General features: G+C 41.6%; 1 protein-coding gene across 2 annotated transcripts in view; it reads left to right on the forward strand.

The window, feature by feature from the left end:
- The first annotated feature begins 240 nt into the window (after positions 1-240).
- Positions 241-19,031, forward strand: part of LOC117505982 (aldehyde dehydrogenase, dimeric NADP-preferring-like) — a 123,428-nt gene continuing 104,637 nt past the window's right edge. The window contains exons 1-5 of one of the 2 annotated variants that reach the window (XM_034165526.1): positions 241-347; positions 5,060-5,222; positions 5,303-5,534; positions 5,631-5,716; positions 5,796-6,004. In XM_034165526.1, coding sequence (XP_034021417.1) covers positions 322-347; positions 5,060-5,222; positions 5,303-5,534; positions 5,631-5,716; positions 5,796-6,004 — 716 coding nt within the window. In that variant the 5' untranslated portion in view covers positions 241-321. The remainder of the gene's footprint in view (positions 348-5,059; positions 5,223-5,302; positions 5,535-5,630; positions 5,717-5,795; positions 6,005-19,031) is intronic. The other variant, XM_034165525.1, reaches the window with a different exon arrangement.

Here is a 19,031-nt window from a genome sequence, read left to right on the forward strand (position 1 = left end):
GTTACTGTTGGTGCAGTTTATCAAACCTTTAGCTACAGGTTAATAAATGTAAATTTGGTCACATGACAGCAGTCACTGCCTTTTGCCAAGGCTCTTAAATTAAAGCTGAAACTGAACTGTTATGCAGATTAAACTAAACTGTTGAATGAAAAAGTCCCACTGAGGTTTAAAAAAATGGTTCCAGGCACCAGCTGAGAAGGTTCACATGGCTGTTTGTGTTACAGGAAGTTCTATAGCACCCGTTTTCATTAACTTTCCAAGAAGAAGCTTTCCAGACATCCAGGTCTTCAAAGCAACCACACAGGCTCCTCATTTCCAATCATGAAAGGAACCATCTTCTCTGACAGGTTGGTGTTATCAGCATAATGGCAGACATTTATTTCAGAATGACAAAATTTGTCCCAGATGCAACATAAAGAGAATAGAGTCCCAGGAAACATCCCTGTGGTACACCAGAGCTCACAGCTCAAAATGCAGAGGTGTTGCCATGAAACATGAGCTGTGATCGATCAGATGGAGATCAATCTAACCATGAAATGAGTGAATGTGGAATGTGTGAATTGCTACGGGGTACTGATGAGGCGTTTAGCAGGCTGATATCATTAAATAGGTGGGCTGATGCGAAGCAAGGCGGGGGTGTTGCTCTTATTTATAAATCTAGGTTTAGCTTATTAGCTGTTGGGGGTTACAAATATCACTCGTTTGAGCATCTGATTCTCCGCTCTGCTCAGGATATTACACATTGCCAAGGTCAGAAGAATAAAAATCAGTCGTATTACTTTGTCACTGTATATAGGCCTCCTGGCCCATATTCTGAATTCATAGATGAATTTGGTGGGTTCATCTCTAACTTGTCAACTAGTGTAGATAACATTCTGATCATTGGTGACTTTAACATCCATATAAATAAGCCTTCTGATTCCCTCTGCAAATCATTTATGGAAATTGTGGATGCATTAGGATTTCGGCAATGCATTCGGGATTCGACGCACATTAGTGGAAATACCCTGGATCTGGTTCTCGCACGTGGTATTGCTGTCATGAATATTGACATGCCTCTTACATCAGTGGTGTCTGATCACTCACTTATTAAGTTTACAGTTTTGCTGCCGTGTTTAGTGGAACAACAACCTTATATATCTTTACGGCAGTGCATCAACTCCTCAACTAAGACTGAACTCGAAGCTAGACTGCCTGATGTCTTAGCTTCACATTTGACAAACACCCAGTCAGTAGACAGACTTGTGGATAGTTTAAACTCAGTGCTCAAAACTACACTCAACATGATTGCACCACCTGTGTTAAAACCGCACTCCCCCAAATCACAGTCACTTTGGTTCAATGATTATCTGTGTGACCTCAAGCGTAAAGCAAGAGGTCTAGAACAGAAATGGCGTCATTCAAAATTAGAAGTATTTCACCTTGCATGGCGTGATGCTATCTTAGACTATAAGCATGCATTATTGGCTACAAAGCGGACTTACTACTCTGATTTGATCAACAAAAACAAGCATAACTCAAAGTTCTTGTTCGACACGGTGGCAACACCTTTGCATGGACAACCACTTGTAGTTCACTCTCCTTTTACAGCACAAATTTCCTGGATTACTTTGGGAAGAAAATAGAAGACATCAGGTTAAACATATCCCAGCATGCCTTAACCCAGCCACTACACCCTGCTATTGATGTGGGCACCACTATTGAGGTATTACCTAGATTTATAGAATTTGACAGTATCTCACTAGACATGCTGACAAAACTTGTAATGTCAACAAAAAGCACTACCTGTTTATTTGATCCTATACCAACAAAACTGTTTAAGGACCTGTGGCCCACTCTTGGGCCAACTGTGCTGTAAATGGTTAATCTTTCTTTAACTTCTGGATCTGTTCCTAAATGTTTCAAATCTGCAGTGATTAAACCATTACTTAAGAAACCTAATCTTGACCCTAGTGTATTGACAAACTATCGGCCGATATCAAATCTATCATTTTTCTCTAAAATTCTGGAAAAAGTGGTTTCACGGCAGCTTGTAGACTATCTTACTGAGAATAATCTCTTTCAGCCACTGCAGTCTGCTTTTAGAAAATATCATTCCACAGAGACGGCTCTCACTAAAGTGGTGAATGATCTTCTGCTTACAATGGATTCGGACACCACTACGGTTCTGTTGCTGTTCGATCTCAGTGCTGCATTTGATACAGTGGATCATCATATTCTACTTGATAGGCTGGAAAATCATTTTGGGATTACTGGGAGTGCCCTTGCATGGCTGACGTCATACTTGACCAGTTGTTCTCACTGTGTTTTGTATAGTAACACCACCTGTAACCTTAGTGACATGAATTTTGGGGTTCCACAGGGGTCTGTCTTAGGCCCCCTGCATTTCTCCCTTTATATAGCACCCCTTGGACACATATTGCGGTGTTTTGGGATTACCTTTCACTGCTATGCAGATGATACTCAGTTATATATGCCAATAACTGCTGGTAATCTCATTCACATAAATCCTTAGAAGACTGCGCTGCAGCAGTGAGAAGTTGGATGTCTAGAAACGTCCTACTTTTAAACTCTGATAAGACTGAAATGATGGTACTTGGTCCAGTGAGACATCGGCATCAATTTGACCAGTTAACGCTCAGCCTCGGCTTGTGTGTCATACATCACACTGACAAAGTGAGGAACCTTGGGGTAATTTTTGATCCTTCGTTGTCCTTTGGCCTCCACATTAGAAATATTACTAGGACTGCTTTCTTCCACCTGCGAAATATAGCGAAGATTTGTCCCATCCTGTCTATGGCTGATGCTGAGACCCTGATCCATGCATTTATCTCTTCTAGATTGGACTACTGCAATGTTCTATTTCCTGGTTTACCGCAGTCTAGCATTAGGGGTCTCCAATTGGTTCAAAATGCTGCAGCCAGACTTTTGACACGAAGCAGAAAGTTCGACCACATTACACCCATTTTGGCATCCCTTCACTGGCTTGCTGTCCCAGTGAGATCAGATTTTAAGGTTCTGCTACTAACCTATACAATTATTCATGGACTGACACCCTCCTACCTAGCTGACCTAATTAAACCTTACGTACCGGCCCGGGCTTTACGTTCTCAGGGTGCAGGACTACTTTGTGTCCCTAAGGTGACTAAGAAGTCTGCGGGTCACAGAGCTTTCTCTTATCATGCCCCTGTTCTGTGGAATGATCTCCCTGCTTCAATTAAACAGTCAGATTCTGTGGAGACTTTCAAGTCCAGACTTAAGACACACTTATTTTCTCTTTCATATGGCTAGCATACTGGTACAGTTTTGTTTTACGCTTTTTACTCTTTTAATTCATTTTATTAGTAATTGGAGCGGGCCGCGGCCTCAACTTTACCTAAATTCTGGGTCTTTTAGTGAAGTTTAGGGTTAGTGGCCGGCGATCACCTTAGTATTTCTCTGTTTTTCTTGTTGTTTAATGCTGACAAATTATACAGTATTTCTTGTCTTTCTGATGCCTGATTCTGTTTTTTCTCTCTGTTTAAGGTGCAGCTCCATCCAGAGATGGGAGTTGTGTTGGCGATCCTCCTGTTCTGTGCGCCAATTGCATTTCTTGTACACTCAACAAAAATCTAAACGCAACACTTTTGGTTTTGCTCCCATTTTGTATGAGATGAACTCAAAGATCTAAAACTTTTTCCAAATACACAATATCACCATTTCCCTCAAATATTGTTCACAAACCAGTCTAAATCTGTGATAGTGAGCACTTCTCCTTTGCTGAGATAATCCATCCCACCTCACAGGTGTGCCATATCAAGATGCTGATTAGACACCATGATTAGTGCACAGGTGTGCCTTAGACTGCCCACAATAAAAGGCCACTCTGAAAGGTGCAGTTTTATCACACAGCACAATGCCACAGATGTCGCAAGATTTGAGGGAGCGGTTTTCTGATGTCAGTGTTGTGGATCGAGTGGCCCATGGTGGCGGTGGGGTTATGGTATGGGCAGGGGTCTGTTATGGACGAAGAACACAGGTGCATTTTATTGATGGCATTTTGAATGCACAGAGATACTGTGATGAGATCCTGAGGCCCATTGTTGTGCCATACATCCAAGAACATCACCTCATGTTGCAGCAGGATAATGCACGGCCCCATGTTGCAAGGATCTGTACACAATTCTTGGAAGCTGAAAATGTCCCAGTTCTTGCATGGCCGGCATACTCACCAGACATGTCACCCATTGAGCATGTTTGGGATGCTCTGGACCGGCGTATATGACATTGTGTACCAGTTCCTGCCAATATCCAGCAACTTCGCACAGCCATTGAAGAGGAGTGAACCAACATTCCACAGGCCACAATTGACAACCTGATCAACTCTATGCAAAGATGTGTTGCACTGCATGAGGCAAATGGTGGTCACACCAGATACTGACTGGTATCCCCCCCAATAAAACAAAACTGCACCTTTACGAGTGGCCTTTTATTGTGGGCAGTCTAAGGCACACCTGTGCACTAATCATGGTGTCTAATCAGCATGTTGATATGGCACACCTGTGAGGTGGGATGGATTATCTCAGCAAAGGAGAAGTGCTCACTATCACAGATTTAGACTGGTTTGTGAACAATATTTAAGGGAAATGGTGATATTGTGTATGTGGAAAAAGTTTTACATCTTTGAGTTCATCTCATACAAAATGGGAGCAAAACCAAAAGTGTTGTGTTTATATTTTTGTTGAGTGTATATTCGTCCGTGAATTGTTTTGTGAATTGTTCTGTAATTTATGTTTTGTAGCATGGCCCAAGCAGAGGGTCACCCCTTTGAGTCTGGTCTGCTTGAGGTTTCTTCCTCAGAGGGAGTTTTTCCTTACCACTGTTGCTCTGGGGGTTGGTAGGGTTAGACCTTACCTGCATAAAGCGCTTTGAGGCAACTCTGTTGTGATTTGGCGCTATATAAATGAAAATTAATTTAATTGAACAATTGAAATTCTTTTTTCAGCTGTAACCTTTCAGAGTTTCCACAGCAGAAACATCTAAAAAAAGAGCACCAGATTGACTTTTTTTTTTTTTTTAGCACATCCAGAGAAGAGCTGGTTGTACGGCAGGTGAGGGCCGCATTCCAGACAGGAAAAACCAAACCTCTGGACTACAGAATCCAGCAGCTGAAGAATCTGAACCGCTTCATCTCTGAGAGGAGGAGCAACATTGCAGAAGCTGTGAAGCAGGACCTGAACAAGGTGAGTAACCCTCCACATCCAGCACAGGCTCTTTGATCTAGCCTGACCAAACATATCCATCAGAATGTGTTTGCTTTCAGAGCGAGCATGGCACAGATCTGTTTGAGACTTTGGGCTTGGAGGGCGAGCTCAAACTGGCCATAGGGAAGCTGGCGGAGTGGGCAGCGCCTCGACCGGTGGAAAAGAACCTCCTAACAATATCAGATGAGGTTTACGTGCAGCCGGAGCCCCTGGGAGTGGTTCTCATCATTGGGGTCTGGAACTACCCCTGGGCTGTCACCCTTCAGCCACTGATTGGAGCCATCGCTGCTGGTTGATCCTGCTGACAGTTGATCCAGTTTAACTCCACAAACACTGTCCTCATGTGCTGTTTAATGTGAACCCTTTCTGTTCTGTCGTCTTCATCAGGTAACGCAGCAGTTATAAAACCATCTGAAGTCAGTTCGCACTCTGCTAAAGTCATGGAGGAACTTCTCCCTCTTTATCTGGACAAAGTAAGTCCCTCAGACCCCCTGAACTATCTTCATACTTAATGTGAAATTACACAGCATTTACATTGGATCATCGGTCCAGGATCTGTTCCCGGTGGTGACAGGCGGCGTGCCGGAGACTCAGGAGCTGCTGAAGCAGAGGTTTGATCACATCTTCTACACGGGAAGCAGCACGGTGGGCAAACTGGTGATGGAGGCTGCAGCTCGGAACCTGACTCCAGTCACTCTGGAACTGGGAGGGAAGAGTCCCTGCTACATCGACAGGAACTGTGATATCAGAGTGGCCTGCCGGTGAGTCCACACTCTCTGTCCGCTGTGTGTTCCTCACCTTTCAGTAGCTCTGAGTGTCCAGTGCCATTGCCGCTCCGAGCGCGGTAACAGTACAGGTGCAGCTCAGAAAATTTGAAAATTGTGAAAAAGTTCAATATTTTTTTGTCGGGTATTTCAGAAAGTCATCATTTTATATATTATAGACATTCCATATAAACTAAAATGCTTCAAGTGTGTTGTTATGCTCATACCACCAAGGGTATTTTAGCATTGCGTTATGGTTTTTTATTACAGTCTACAGTGACAAAAACAGAAGAAAAATATCTCAAAATATAATATTTAATTTCAAGTCACCATTTCTGCAGTATAAATATGAATCTGTCAGTCTGATTCAGTCCACACAACCATATTCAAGGGAAAGACTTTTGACCTGACAGTTGTCCAGAGGACACTGACCTCAGAGAGGGTAAGACACAGAAAGTCACTGTTGAAAGGTCTGGCAGTTTAAAGTGCTGGATCAAAGTATATTCATGGTAAGTTGACTGGAAGGTAAAGGTGTGGTGGAAAAGATGCTCAAGCAACAGGGATGACCTCAGTCTTAAGAAGAGTATCAAACAAAGCACATTCAGGAATGTGGGAGAGCTTCACGGGGAGTGGACTGAGTCTGGAGTCAGTGCATCAAGAAAGTATAGACATGTCCAGGAAATGGGCAAGTGTCTCATTCAGTATGTCAAGCTGCTCCTGAACTGGAGACAATGTCAGAGGCATCTTACCTGGACTCAGGAGAAAACTGGACCTTTACTCAGTTGTCCAAAGTCCTACTTTCAGATTAAAGTAAATTTTGCATTTAATTTGGAAGTCAAGGTCCCAGAGTCTGGAGGAAGGAGAGACACAGTCCAAGTTGCTGGAAGTCCAGGGTGGAGTTTCCACACTCAGGGTGACATGTGAATGGCTGGTGTTGGTCCACTCCGTTTTATAAAGTCCAAAGTCAACACAGACATCTACCAGGAGGCTTTAGAGAACTTCATCCTTCCATCTGCTGACAAGCTTCATAGAGATGCTGATTTATTTTTTCCAGCTGGACTTGGCACCTGTCCACAGTCCTAAAAGACTACTAGTACCTGGTTTTCCGTCCATGGTGTTCCTGTACTGGATTGATACCTCATAGAGTCTCTGTGGGGTAATGTCAAGATGAAGATCAATCAACTTCAATCAACTTTTTTCTTATATAGCGCCAAATCACAACAAACAGTTGCCCCAAGGCGCTTTATATTGTAAGCCAAGGCCATACAATAATTATGTAAAACCCCAACGGTCAAAACGACCCCCTGTGAGCAAGCACTTGGCTACAGTGGGAAGGAAAAACTCCCTTTTAACAGGAAGAAACCTCCAGCAGAACCAGGCTCAGGGAGGGGCAGTCTTCTGCTGGGACTGGTTGGGGCTGAGGGAGAGAACCAGGAAAAAGACATGCTGTGGAGGGGAGCAGAGATCAATCACTAATGATTAAATGCAGAGTGGTGCATACAGAGCAAAAAGAGAAAGAAACAGTGCATCATGGGAACCCCCCAGCAGTCTACGTCTATAGCAGCATAACTAAGGGATGGTTCAGGGTCACCTGATCCAGCCCTAACTATAAGCTTTAGCAAAAAGGAAAGTTTTAAGCCTAATCTTAAAAGTAGAGAGGGTGTCTGTCTCCCTGATCTGAATTGGGAGCTGGTTCCACAGGAGAGGAGCCTGAAAGCTGAAGGCTCTGCCTCCCATTCTACTCTTACAAACCCTAGGAACTACAAGTAAGCCTGCAGTCTGAGAGCGAAGCGCTCTATTGGGGTGATATGGTACTACGAGGTCCCTAAGATAAGATGGGACCTGATTATTCAAAACCTTATAAGTAAGAAGAAGAATTTTAAATTCTATTCTAGAATTAACAGGAAGCCAATGAAGAGAGGCCAATATGGGTGAGATATGCTCTCTCCTTCTAGTCCCCGTCAGTACTCTAGCTGCAGCATTTTGAATTAACTGAAGGCTTTTTAGGGAACTTTTAGGACAACCTGATAATAATGAATTACAATAGTCCAGCCTAGAGGAAATAAATGCATGAATTAGTTTTTCAGCATCACTCTGAGACAACACCTTTCTGATTTTAGAGATATTGCGTAAATGCAAAAAAGCAGTCCTACATATTTGTTTAATATGCGCTTTGAATGACATATCCTGATCAAAAATGACTCCAAGATTTCTCACAGTATTACTAGAGGTCAGGGTAATGCCATCCAGAGTAAGGATCTGGTTAGACACCATGTTTCTAAGATTTGTGGGGCCAAGTACAATAACTTCAGTTTTATCTGAGTTTAAAAGCAGGAAATTAGAGGTCATCCATGTCTTTATGTCTGTAAGACAATCCTGCAGTTTAGCTAATTGGTGTGTGTCCTCTGGCTTCATGGATAGATAAAGCTGGGTATCATCTGCGTAACAATGAAAATTTAAGCAATACCGTCTAATAATACTGCCTAATGGAAGCATGTATAAAGTGAATAAAATTGGTCCTAGCACACAACCTTGTGGAACTCCATAATTAACTTTAGTCTGTGAAGAAGATTCCCCATTTACATGAACAAATTGTAATCTATTAGACAAATATGATTTAAACCACCGCAGCGCAGTGCCTTTAATACCTATGGCATGCTCTAATCTCTGTAATAAAATTTTATGGTCAACAGTATCAAAAGCAGCACTGAGGTCTAACAGAACAAGCACAGAGATGAGTCCACTGTCCGAGGCCATAAGAAGATCATTTGTAACCTTCACTAATGCTGTTTCTGTACTATGATGAATTCTAAAACCTGACTGAAACTCTTCAAATAGACCATTCCTCTGCAGATGATCAGTTAGCTGTTTTACAGCTACCCTTTCAAGAATTTTTGAGAGAAAAGGAAGGTTGGAGATTGGCCTATAATTAGCTAAGATAGCTGGGTCAAGTGATGGCTTTTTAAGTAATGGTTTAATTACTGCCACCTTAAAAGCCTGTGGTACATAGCCAACTAACAAAGATAGATTGATCATATTTAAGATCGAAGCATTAAATAATGGTAGGGCTTCCTTGAGCAGCCTGGTAGGAATGGGGTCTAATAAACATGTTGATGGTTTGGATGAAGTAACTAATGAAAATAACTCAGACAGAACAATCGGAGAGAAAGAGTCTAACCAAATACCGGCATCACTGAAAGCAGCCAAAGATAACGATACGTCTTTGGGATGGTTATGAGTAATTTTTTCTCTAATAGTTAAAATTTTGTTAGCAAAGAAAGTCATGAAGTCATTACTAGTTAAAGTTAATGGAATACTCAGCTCAATAGAGCTCTGACTCTTTGTCAGCCTGGCTACAGTGCTGAAAAGAAACCTGGGGTTGTTCTTATTTTCTTCAATTAGTGATGAGTAGAAAGATGTCCTAGCTTTACGGAGGGCTTTTTTATAGAGCAACAGACTCTTTTTCCAGGCTAAGTGAAGATCTTCTAAATTAGTGAGACGCCATTTCCTCTCCAACTTATGGGTTATCTGCTTTAAGCTACGAGTTTGTGAGTTATACCACGGAGTCAGGCACTTCTGATTTAAAGCTCTCTTTTTTAGAGGAGCTACAGCATCCAAAGTTGTCTTCAATGAGGATGTAAAACTATTGACGAGATACTCTATCTCACTTACAGAGTTTAGGTAGCTACTCTGCACTGTGTTGGTATATGGCATTAGAGAACATAAAGAAGGAATCATATCCTTAAACCTAGTTACAGCGCTTTCTGAAAGACTTCTAGTGTAATGAAACTTATTCCCCACTGCTGAGTAGTCCATCAGAGTAAATGTAAATGTTATTAAGAAATGATCAGACAGAAGGGAGTTTTCAGGGAATACTGTTAAGTCTTTTATTTCCATACCATAAGTCAGAACAAGATCTAAGATATGATTAAAGTGGTGGGTGGACTCATTTACTTTTTGAGCAAAGCCAATAGAGTCTAATAATAGATTAAATGCAGTGTTGAGGCTGTCATTCTCAGCATCTGTGTGGATGTTAAAATCGCCCACTATAATTATCTTATCTGAGCTAAGCACTAAGTCAGACAAAAGGTCTGAAAATTCACAGAGAAACTCACAGTAACGACCAGGTGGACGATAGATAATAACAAATAAAACTGGATTTTGAGACTTCCAATTTGGATGGACAAGACTAAGAGTCAAGCTTTCAAATGAATTAAAGCTCTGTCTGGGTTTTTGATTAATTAATAAGCCAATGCAGATTTGAGATTCATCACTGAATATGACTTTCATCCAGTCATCCACAGTCCACGATTGCTTTTCCTTAGCCCATTGTAACCTTGTTTTTTTCTGTTTAGGTGTTAATGATGGCTTTCGTTTAGCTTTTCTGTATGTAAATCCCATTTCCTTTAGGCGGTTTCTTACAGTTCGGTCACAGACGTTGACTCCAGTTTCCTCCCATTCGTTCCTCATTTGTTTTGTTGTGCATTTTCGATTTTTGAGACATATTGCTTTAAGTTTGATGTCTTCCTTGGTCTACCAGTATGTTTGCCTTTAACAACCTTCCCATGTTGTTTGTATTTGGTCCAGAGTTTAGACACAACTGACTGTGAACAACCAACATCTTTTACAACATTGCATGATGATTTACCCTCTTTTAAGAGTTTGATAATCCTCTCCTTTGTTTCAACTGACATGTCTCATGTTGGAGCCATGATTCATGTCAGTCCACTTGGTGCAACAGCTCTCCAAGGTGTGATCACTCCTTTTTAGATGCAGACTAACGAGCAGATCTGATTTGATGTAGGTGTTAGTTTTGGGGATGAAAATTTACAGGGTGAGTCCATAATTTAATTTTTTTTTCCCTCTGCTTGGTCTAAAAAAGTAACCGTTACTGACTGCCACAATTATTTTTCCTGATTTCTTATAGTGTTTCTTAAAGCCAGAAAGTTGAATTTGAAATGACTTTAGTTTTGTGTCATGTCTGTGATCTGCTTTTTTTCCACAAAATTAAACAACTGAATGAACATCCTCTGAGGCCGGTGATTCCATAATTATTGCCAGGGGTTGTATGTGGATGTTAAAATCGCCCACTATAATTATCTTATCTGAGCTAAGCACTAAGTCAGACAAAAGGTCTGAAAATTCACAGAGAAAGTCACAGTAACGACCAGGTGGACGATAGATAACAACAAATAAAACTGGATTTTGAGACTTCCAATTTGGATGGACAAGACTAAGAGTCAAGCTTTCAAATGAATTAAAGCTCTGTCTGGGTTTTTGATTAATTAATAAGCTGGAGTGGAACATTGCTGCTAATCTTCCCCCTCGGCCCGTGCTAGGAGCATTCTGACAGTTAGTGTGACTTGGGGGTGTTGACTCATTTAAACTAACATATTCATCCTGCTGTAACCAGGTTTCTGTAAGGCAGAATAAATCAATATATTGATCAATTATTATATAATTTACTAACAGGGACTTAGAAGAGAGAGACCTAATGTTTAATAAACCACATTTAACTGTTTTAGTCTGTGGTGCAGTTGAAGGTGCTATATTATTTTTTCTCTTTGAATTTTTATGCTTAAATAGATTTTTACTGGTTGTTGGTGGTCTGGGAGCAGGCACCGTCTCTACGGGGATGGGGTATTGGGGGGATGGCAGGGGGAGAGAAGCTGCAGAGAGGTGTGTAAGTCTACAACTCTGCTTCCTGGTCCCAACCCTGGATAGTCACGGTTTGGAAGGTTTAATAAAATTGGCCAGATTTCTAGAAATGAGAGCTGCTCCTTCCAAAGTGGGATGGATGCCGTCTCTCCTAACAAGACCAGGTTTTCCCCAGAAGCTTTGCCAGTTATCTATGAAGCCCACCTCATTTTTTGTACACCACTCAGACAGCCAGCAATTCAAGGAGAACATGCGGCTAAACATGTCACTCTCAGTCCAATTGGGGAGGGGCCCAGAGAAAACTACAGAGTCCGACATTGTTTTTGCAAAGTTACACACCGATTCAATGTTAATTTTAGTGACCTCCGATTGGCATAACCGGGTGTCATTACTGCCGACGTGAATTACAATCTTACCAAATTTACGCTTAGCCTTAGCCAGCAGTTTCAAATTTCCTTCAATGTCGCCTGCTCTGGCCCCCGGAAGACATTTGACTATGGTTGCTGGTGTCGCTAACTTCACATTTCTCACAACAGAGTCGCCAATAACCAGAGTTTGATCCTCGGCGGGTGTGTCGCCGAGTGGGGAAAAACAGTTAGAGCTGTGAACGGGTTGGTGGTGTACAGGGGGCTTCTGTTTAGGACTACGCTTCCTCCTCACAGTCACCCAGCCAGCCTGCTTTCCCGGCTGCTCTGGATCTGCTGGGGGACAGGTAACGGCGGCTAAGCTACCTTGGTCCGCGCCAACTACAGGGGCCTGGCTAGCTGTAGAATTTTCCAAGGTGTGGAGCCGAGTCTCCAATTCACCCAGCCTGGCTTCCAAAGCTACGAATAAGCTACAGTTATTACAAGTACCATTACTGCTAAAGGAGGCCGAGGAATAACTAAACATTTCACACCCAGAGCAGAAAAGTGCGGGAGAGACAGGAGAAGCTGCCATGCTAAACCGGCTAAGAGTTAGTAGCTGCGCTAAGCTAGCGGATTCCTAAAAACACACAAAGTGAATAATGTGTAAATAATTGAGAGGTGATTCAGCAGAGGGAGTGCTTTAGTTAAGGCACGTGAAGATTACAATGTGAAACAAATCGTTATCTAGTTAACTAGATCAATCTAACTACACAGATTAAACAGCTAACAGATACAGAAAAACACCGCTGTGCTCCGGAACAGGAAGTAATACAATACCGCAGTGAGAGCCAACCACCAGTAGAGGCTATGAAAGGCTATGAAATTGGACTATTAGTAAAAAAAAAAAGTAGAAAAGGGAGTGTTCACAGTAATAGTAGTGTGGCATTCAGTCAGTGAGTTGGTCAGTTTTGTGTAACAAACAGGTGTGAACCAGGTGTCCCCTATTTAAGGATGAAGCCAGCACCTGTTGAACATGCTTTTCTCTTTGAAAGCCTGAGGAAAATGGGACGTTCAAGACATTGTTCAGAAGAACAGCGTAGTTTGATTAAAAAGTTAATTGGAGAGGGGAAAACTTATACGCAGGTGCAAAAAATTATAGGCTGTTCATCTACAATGATCTCCAATGCTTTAAAATGGACAAAAAAAAAAAAAAACAGACGCGTGGAAGAAACAACCATCAAAATGGAAAGAAGAATAATGAGATTGGTAAAGGCTCACCCATTGATCAGCTCCAGGATGATCAAAGACAGTCTGGACAGTCTGTTACCTGTAAGTGCTTTGACAGTTAGAAGACGCCTGTGTGAAGCTAATTTATTTGCAACAATGCCCTGCAAAGTCCCTCTATTAAATAAAAGACGTGCAGAAGAGGTTACAATTTGCCAAAAAACACATCAACTGGCCTAAAGAGAAATGGAGGAATATTTTGTGGACTGATGAGAGTAAAATTGTTCTTTTTGGGTCCAAGGGCCGCAGACAGTTTGTGAGACGACCCCCAAACTCTGAATTCAAGCCACAGTTCACAGTGAAGACAGTGAAGCATGGTGGTGCAAGCAACATGATATGGGCATGTTTCTCCTACTATGGTATTGGGCCTATATATCACATACCAGGTATCATGGATCAGTGTGGATATGTCAAAATACTTGAAGAGGTCATGTTGCCTTATGCTGAAGAGGACATGCCCTTGAAATGGGTGTTTCAACAAGACAATGACTCCAATCACACTAGTAAACCAGCAAAATCTTGGTTCCAAATCAACAAAATTAATGCCTCGCAGATGTGAAGAAATCATGAAAACCTGTGGTTATACAACTAAATACGAGTTTAGTGATTCACAGGATTGCTAAAAAACAGTTTGAACATAATAGTTTTGAGTTTGTAGCGTCAACAGCAGATGCTACTATTATTGTGAACCAGGGCTTTGAACCGGTTCCAGGAACGAAAACGAAAACCGGGAACTTTTCCTGTTTTACATACAACAGAAACTAAACCAGAAACGTTATTATTTTTTATGTTCCGGAACAGAAACACTTATTAAAAATAATGGTAACCAGTTAATACCGGTTTTTATTTCGTTCCTCAAAGTTTCCATAGCCTACAAATAAAAAAAAAGTCATTCTTCTCCTGCGCAAGTTTCTAGGCCCGCAGGGGTTCACTTCCTGTGTGACGTCATTCACTGACTGAATGGAGAGAGCGGGAAGGTGGACTACTATCACGTCTCCACATCTTAAATAAGAGGTAAATATTGCAGTCTATCGTTATTCAAAAACCTGATGACTGAATGGGCTGAGGGATTTTGTGGTTGCCCACCGAGTGGCATAGCCACGTGACTTTATAATGTCGTTGACATTTGTGTTGACAATCCTTCGGTTAACAATAAACAACACATTTGAAATAATAATTGTTTTGAATTATTTCTTGTCTAATTTAATGAAGGTTGTAATAGAATTTGCCTACATTTGGCTTAAGCTGGAAGAGACAGAAGCATAATCTTATAGCCATTTGTTAAACAGCTGACGGAACGTAATTAACCGTTCCGTGAACAAAATTTTTTTGTTCTAACTGGTTCGGGAACGTCTATTTAATGGTGGAACCCAAAACCGGAAACGTTAAAATTCCATTTCTGTTCGGAACGAACCAATTGGAAAAAAAAATCTGGTTCAAAGCCCTGTTGTGAACACCCCCTTTTCTACTTTTTTTTTTTTACTAATAGCCCAGTTTCCTAGCCTTTAGAGTGTGCATATCATGAATGCTTGGTCTTGTTGGATTTGTGAGAATCTACTGAATCTACTGGTACCTTGTTTCCCATGTAACAATAAGAAATATACTTGAAACCTGGATTAATCTTTTTAGTCAAATAGCACTACTATTATTCTGAACACTACTGTATATGCTGGTGGGCAGGCTTCATTTAAGGGGAGGACAGCTGTAGGTTTAAGCCAGGTTTCACATAACCTAATCATATCTAAGTGATGATCAATAATTAGATCATTAATTAACAATGATTTTGAGGACAGTGATCTTATATTAATGAGACCCAGACTAAAGACCTCAGTGGGGTTGACAGTTGAACTGTTTGGATTTAGGGGTGGTTCCAGAGTAGCATATATAAGATGCGTAGAAGTAAGTCTAGGTTTGAGACATTCCACGCGTGCTGTAGGTAGCAGACACGAAATCTTTGCTATTGCTGGAATGACCACTGGGCTATCCACAATTTCAACATCATCCAATGTAGTAATGGGTATTAAGTTTGGCAAGCATATCCCTCTATGATTTTTATGGACACGTCTACGTAAGCAGGCCAGAGTCTCAACTTATTGAATTTCCCTCCCTGGCAGATAAACTGCACTATCACCATAGTGGATTTTCTGCACTAATTTCCCCATGAAACTAATGGATTCCACACCCACATTTGTCATAAGCCTTGCAGGGTCTCTAATCACCTGCTCCGTGGCCTGCTGTAAATTCCTAATGTTACCCTCCCTGTAGAGCTCTATCTATGTTCGCAGACAAGATGGCTGCGCCTTCCCCAGTAGGGTGGAGGCCGTCCGGCATCAGAAAGCCATGGTGGCCCCAGAACGAAGGCCTGTTATTGATAAAGCTAAAGTCTTGCTTTCTACAAAATTGCACCAGCCATCTATTTAACGATGTCAGCCTGCTAAACGCCTCATCATTACCCCAGGAGGGGAGGGGACCAGAGACTATTAATTGATGCTGACACATCTTTCTGGCAAGGTCACAAGTCCTATCTATGTCCATTTTTGTGACCTCTGAGTGCTTTATCCTGACATCATTGGTGCCGACGTGAATAACTATGTGACTATACGTCATGTCATGTTCCTTAGTCTGTCTTCCCTTCTGCAGCGCCAGCACCCTAAGATGGGATGCCGTGTTGGGAGTTCTGGCCCCAGGAATACATTTAACATCAGCCGGCATCTGTAACCTGACTTTGCGGGTGATAATCCCCTATCACTAAAGTCCAGTTTTTCGGCCTGGAGACAGGAGTGGAAGTCACTTGTGGGCTCAGAGAAATCACATCAGGCAATTCCAAGGGGGAGAACCGATTCACAGTTTGCAGTGGCGAGTGTGATCGGGGTACCGCAACCAGACACCCAGCCCTACGGGGCTTCCTCCACCTTGCTACAGTCCGAAAGCCGTCCTCCACATCCAGCATTTCTTGGCTAATGTAAATGGGCTCGCTCGCCGGCCCAACACTAACCTCATCTGGAGTGCCTGTAACATCTAACTCCACTGAGCTGAGAAGCTGCTCTAACGTACGGACACGGCTCTCTAAGAGAGCCACCCTATCTTCCAACATCACGCAAGATTTATGGAGGGTGTAAAGTAGGTAAAGTAGTGTACCTTGTGTACTAAAACATTTAAGAGTATTGCCAAGCAAGCACGAGCTAACCAATAATGGATAAGCTAACCACTCCTAAGGCTCACACAGGATTCACACAGACGTAAATAAATGAATTAAAATTCACAGCAGTTACATTCTAAGAGTAGCAGAAGTATTAGACTTGTAGGAATAGAAAAAAAAACTCTTACAAGTAAACCACTCCTAAGATTAACACAATAGTAAAGTACAAAGCTAAAATTCACAACAGTTACACTAAACAACTAACAGAAGTATTCATAAAAAAAAACGAAGGGGGGTCGAACTAGCTAACGCAAGGTAACCACTAGTGAAAATACTAGCCGCTCCTAAGATTCACACAGGAGTAAAATAATGAACTAAAATTCACAGCAGTTACACCGAAAAACTAACAGAAGTATTAAACAGGTAAAAAAAAAAAGAAAAAAAGAAACAGCTATAAAAGTAATGGCAGGGGGAGGGGGGAGTCGACCTAGTTAGCGACTGCTAACCGCTAGCGAATCACAACAGGACTGTAGTTAAATAAGGTTCAGAGTAGATACACTTAACAACCAGAAGAGTGATAAACAGAAATAAAAGAAATGTATACAATCAATCAATAATCAATTTTTTTATATAGCGCCAAATCACAACAAACAGTTGCCCCAAGGCACTTTATATTGTAAGGCAAGGCCATACAATAATTATGTAAAACCCCAACGGTCAAAACGACCCCCCTGTGAGCAAGCACTTGGCTACAGTGGGAAGGAAAAACTCCCTTTTAACAGGAAGAAACCTCCAGCAGAACCAGGCTCAGGGAGGGGCAGTCTTCTGCTGGGACTGGTTGGGGCTGAGGGAGAGAACCAGGAAAAAGACATGCTGTGGAGGGGAGCAGAGATCGATCACTAATGATTAAATGCAGAGTGGTGCATACAGAGCAAAAAGAGAAAGAAACAGTGCATCATGGGAACCCCCCAGCAGTCTACGTCTATAGCAGCATAACTAAGGGATGGTTCAGGGTCACCTGATCCAGCCCTAACTATAAGCTTTAGCAAAAAGGAAAGTTTTAAGCCTAATCTTAAAAGTAGAGAGGGTGTCTGTCTCCCTGATCTGAATTGGGAGCTGGTTCCACAGGAGAGGAGCCTGAAAGCTGAAGGCTCTGCCTCCCATTCTACTCTTACAAACCCTAGGAACTACAAGTAAGCCTGCAGTCTGAGAGCGAAGCGCTCTATTGGGGTGATATGGTACTACGAGGTCCCTAAGATAAGATGGGACCTGATTATTCAAAACCTTATAAGTAAGAAGAAGAATTTTAAATTCTATTCTAGAATTAACAGGAAGCCAATGAAGAGAGGCCAATATGGGTGAGATATGCTCTCTCCTTCTAGTCCCCGTCAGCACTCTAGCTGCAGCATTTTGAATTAACTGAAGGCTTTTTAGGGAACTTTTAGGACAACCTGATAATAATGAATTACAATAGTCCAGCCTAGAGGAAATAAATGCATGAATTAGTTTTTCAGCATCACTCTGAGACAAGACCTTTCTGATTTTAGAGATATTGCGTAAATGCAAAAAAGCAGTCCTACATATTTGTTTAATATGCGCTTTGAATGACATATCCTGATCAAAAATGACTCCAAGATTTCTCACAGTATTACTAGAGGTCAGGGTAATGCCATCCAGAGTAAGGATCTGGTTAGACACCATGTTTCTAAGATTTGTGGGGCCAAGTACAATAACTTCAGTTTTATCTGAGTTTAAAAGCAGGAAATTAGAGGTCATCCATGTCTTTATGTCTGTAAGACAATCCTGCAGTTTAGCTAATTGGTGTGTGTCCTCTGGCTTCATGGATAGATAAAGCTGGGTATCATCTGCGTAACAATGAAAATTTAAGCAATACCGTCTAATAATACTGCCTAAGGGAAGCATGTATAAAGTGAATAAAATTGGTCCTAGCACAGAACCTTGTGGAACTCCATAATTAACTTTAGTCTGTGAAGAAGATTCCCCATTTACATGAACAAATTGTAATCTATTAGACAAATATGATTCAAACCACCGCAGCGCAGTGCCTTTAATACCTATGGCATGCTCTAATCTCTGTAATAAAATTTTATGGTCAACAGTATCAAAAGCAGCACTGAGGTCTAACAGAACAAGCACAGAGATGAGTCCACTGTCCGAGGCCATAAGAAGATCATTTGTAACCTTCACTAATGCTGTTTCTGTACTATGATGAATTCGAAAACCTGACTGAAACTCTTCAAATAGACCATTCCTCTGCAGATGATCAGTTAGCTGTTTTACAACTACCCTTTCAAGAATTTTTGAGAGAAAAGGAAGGTTGGAGATTGGCCTATAATTAGCTAAAATAGCTGGGTCAAGTGATGGCTTTTTAAGTAATGGTTTAATTACTGCCACCTTAAAAGCCTGTGGTACATAGCCAACTAACAAAGATAGATTGATCATATTTAAGATCGAAGTATTAAATAATGGTAGGGCTTCCTTGAGCAGCCTGGTAGGAATGGGGTCTAATAAACATGTTGATGGTTTGGATGAAGTAACTAATGAGAATAACTCAGACAGAACAATCGGAGAGAAA

The sequence above is a fragment of the Thalassophryne amazonica genome, unplaced genomic scaffold, assembly GCF_902500255.1.
Source record: "Thalassophryne amazonica unplaced genomic scaffold, fThaAma1.1, whole genome shotgun sequence".
Classification (NCBI taxonomy): domain Eukaryota; kingdom Metazoa; phylum Chordata; class Actinopteri; order Batrachoidiformes; family Batrachoididae; genus Thalassophryne; species Thalassophryne amazonica.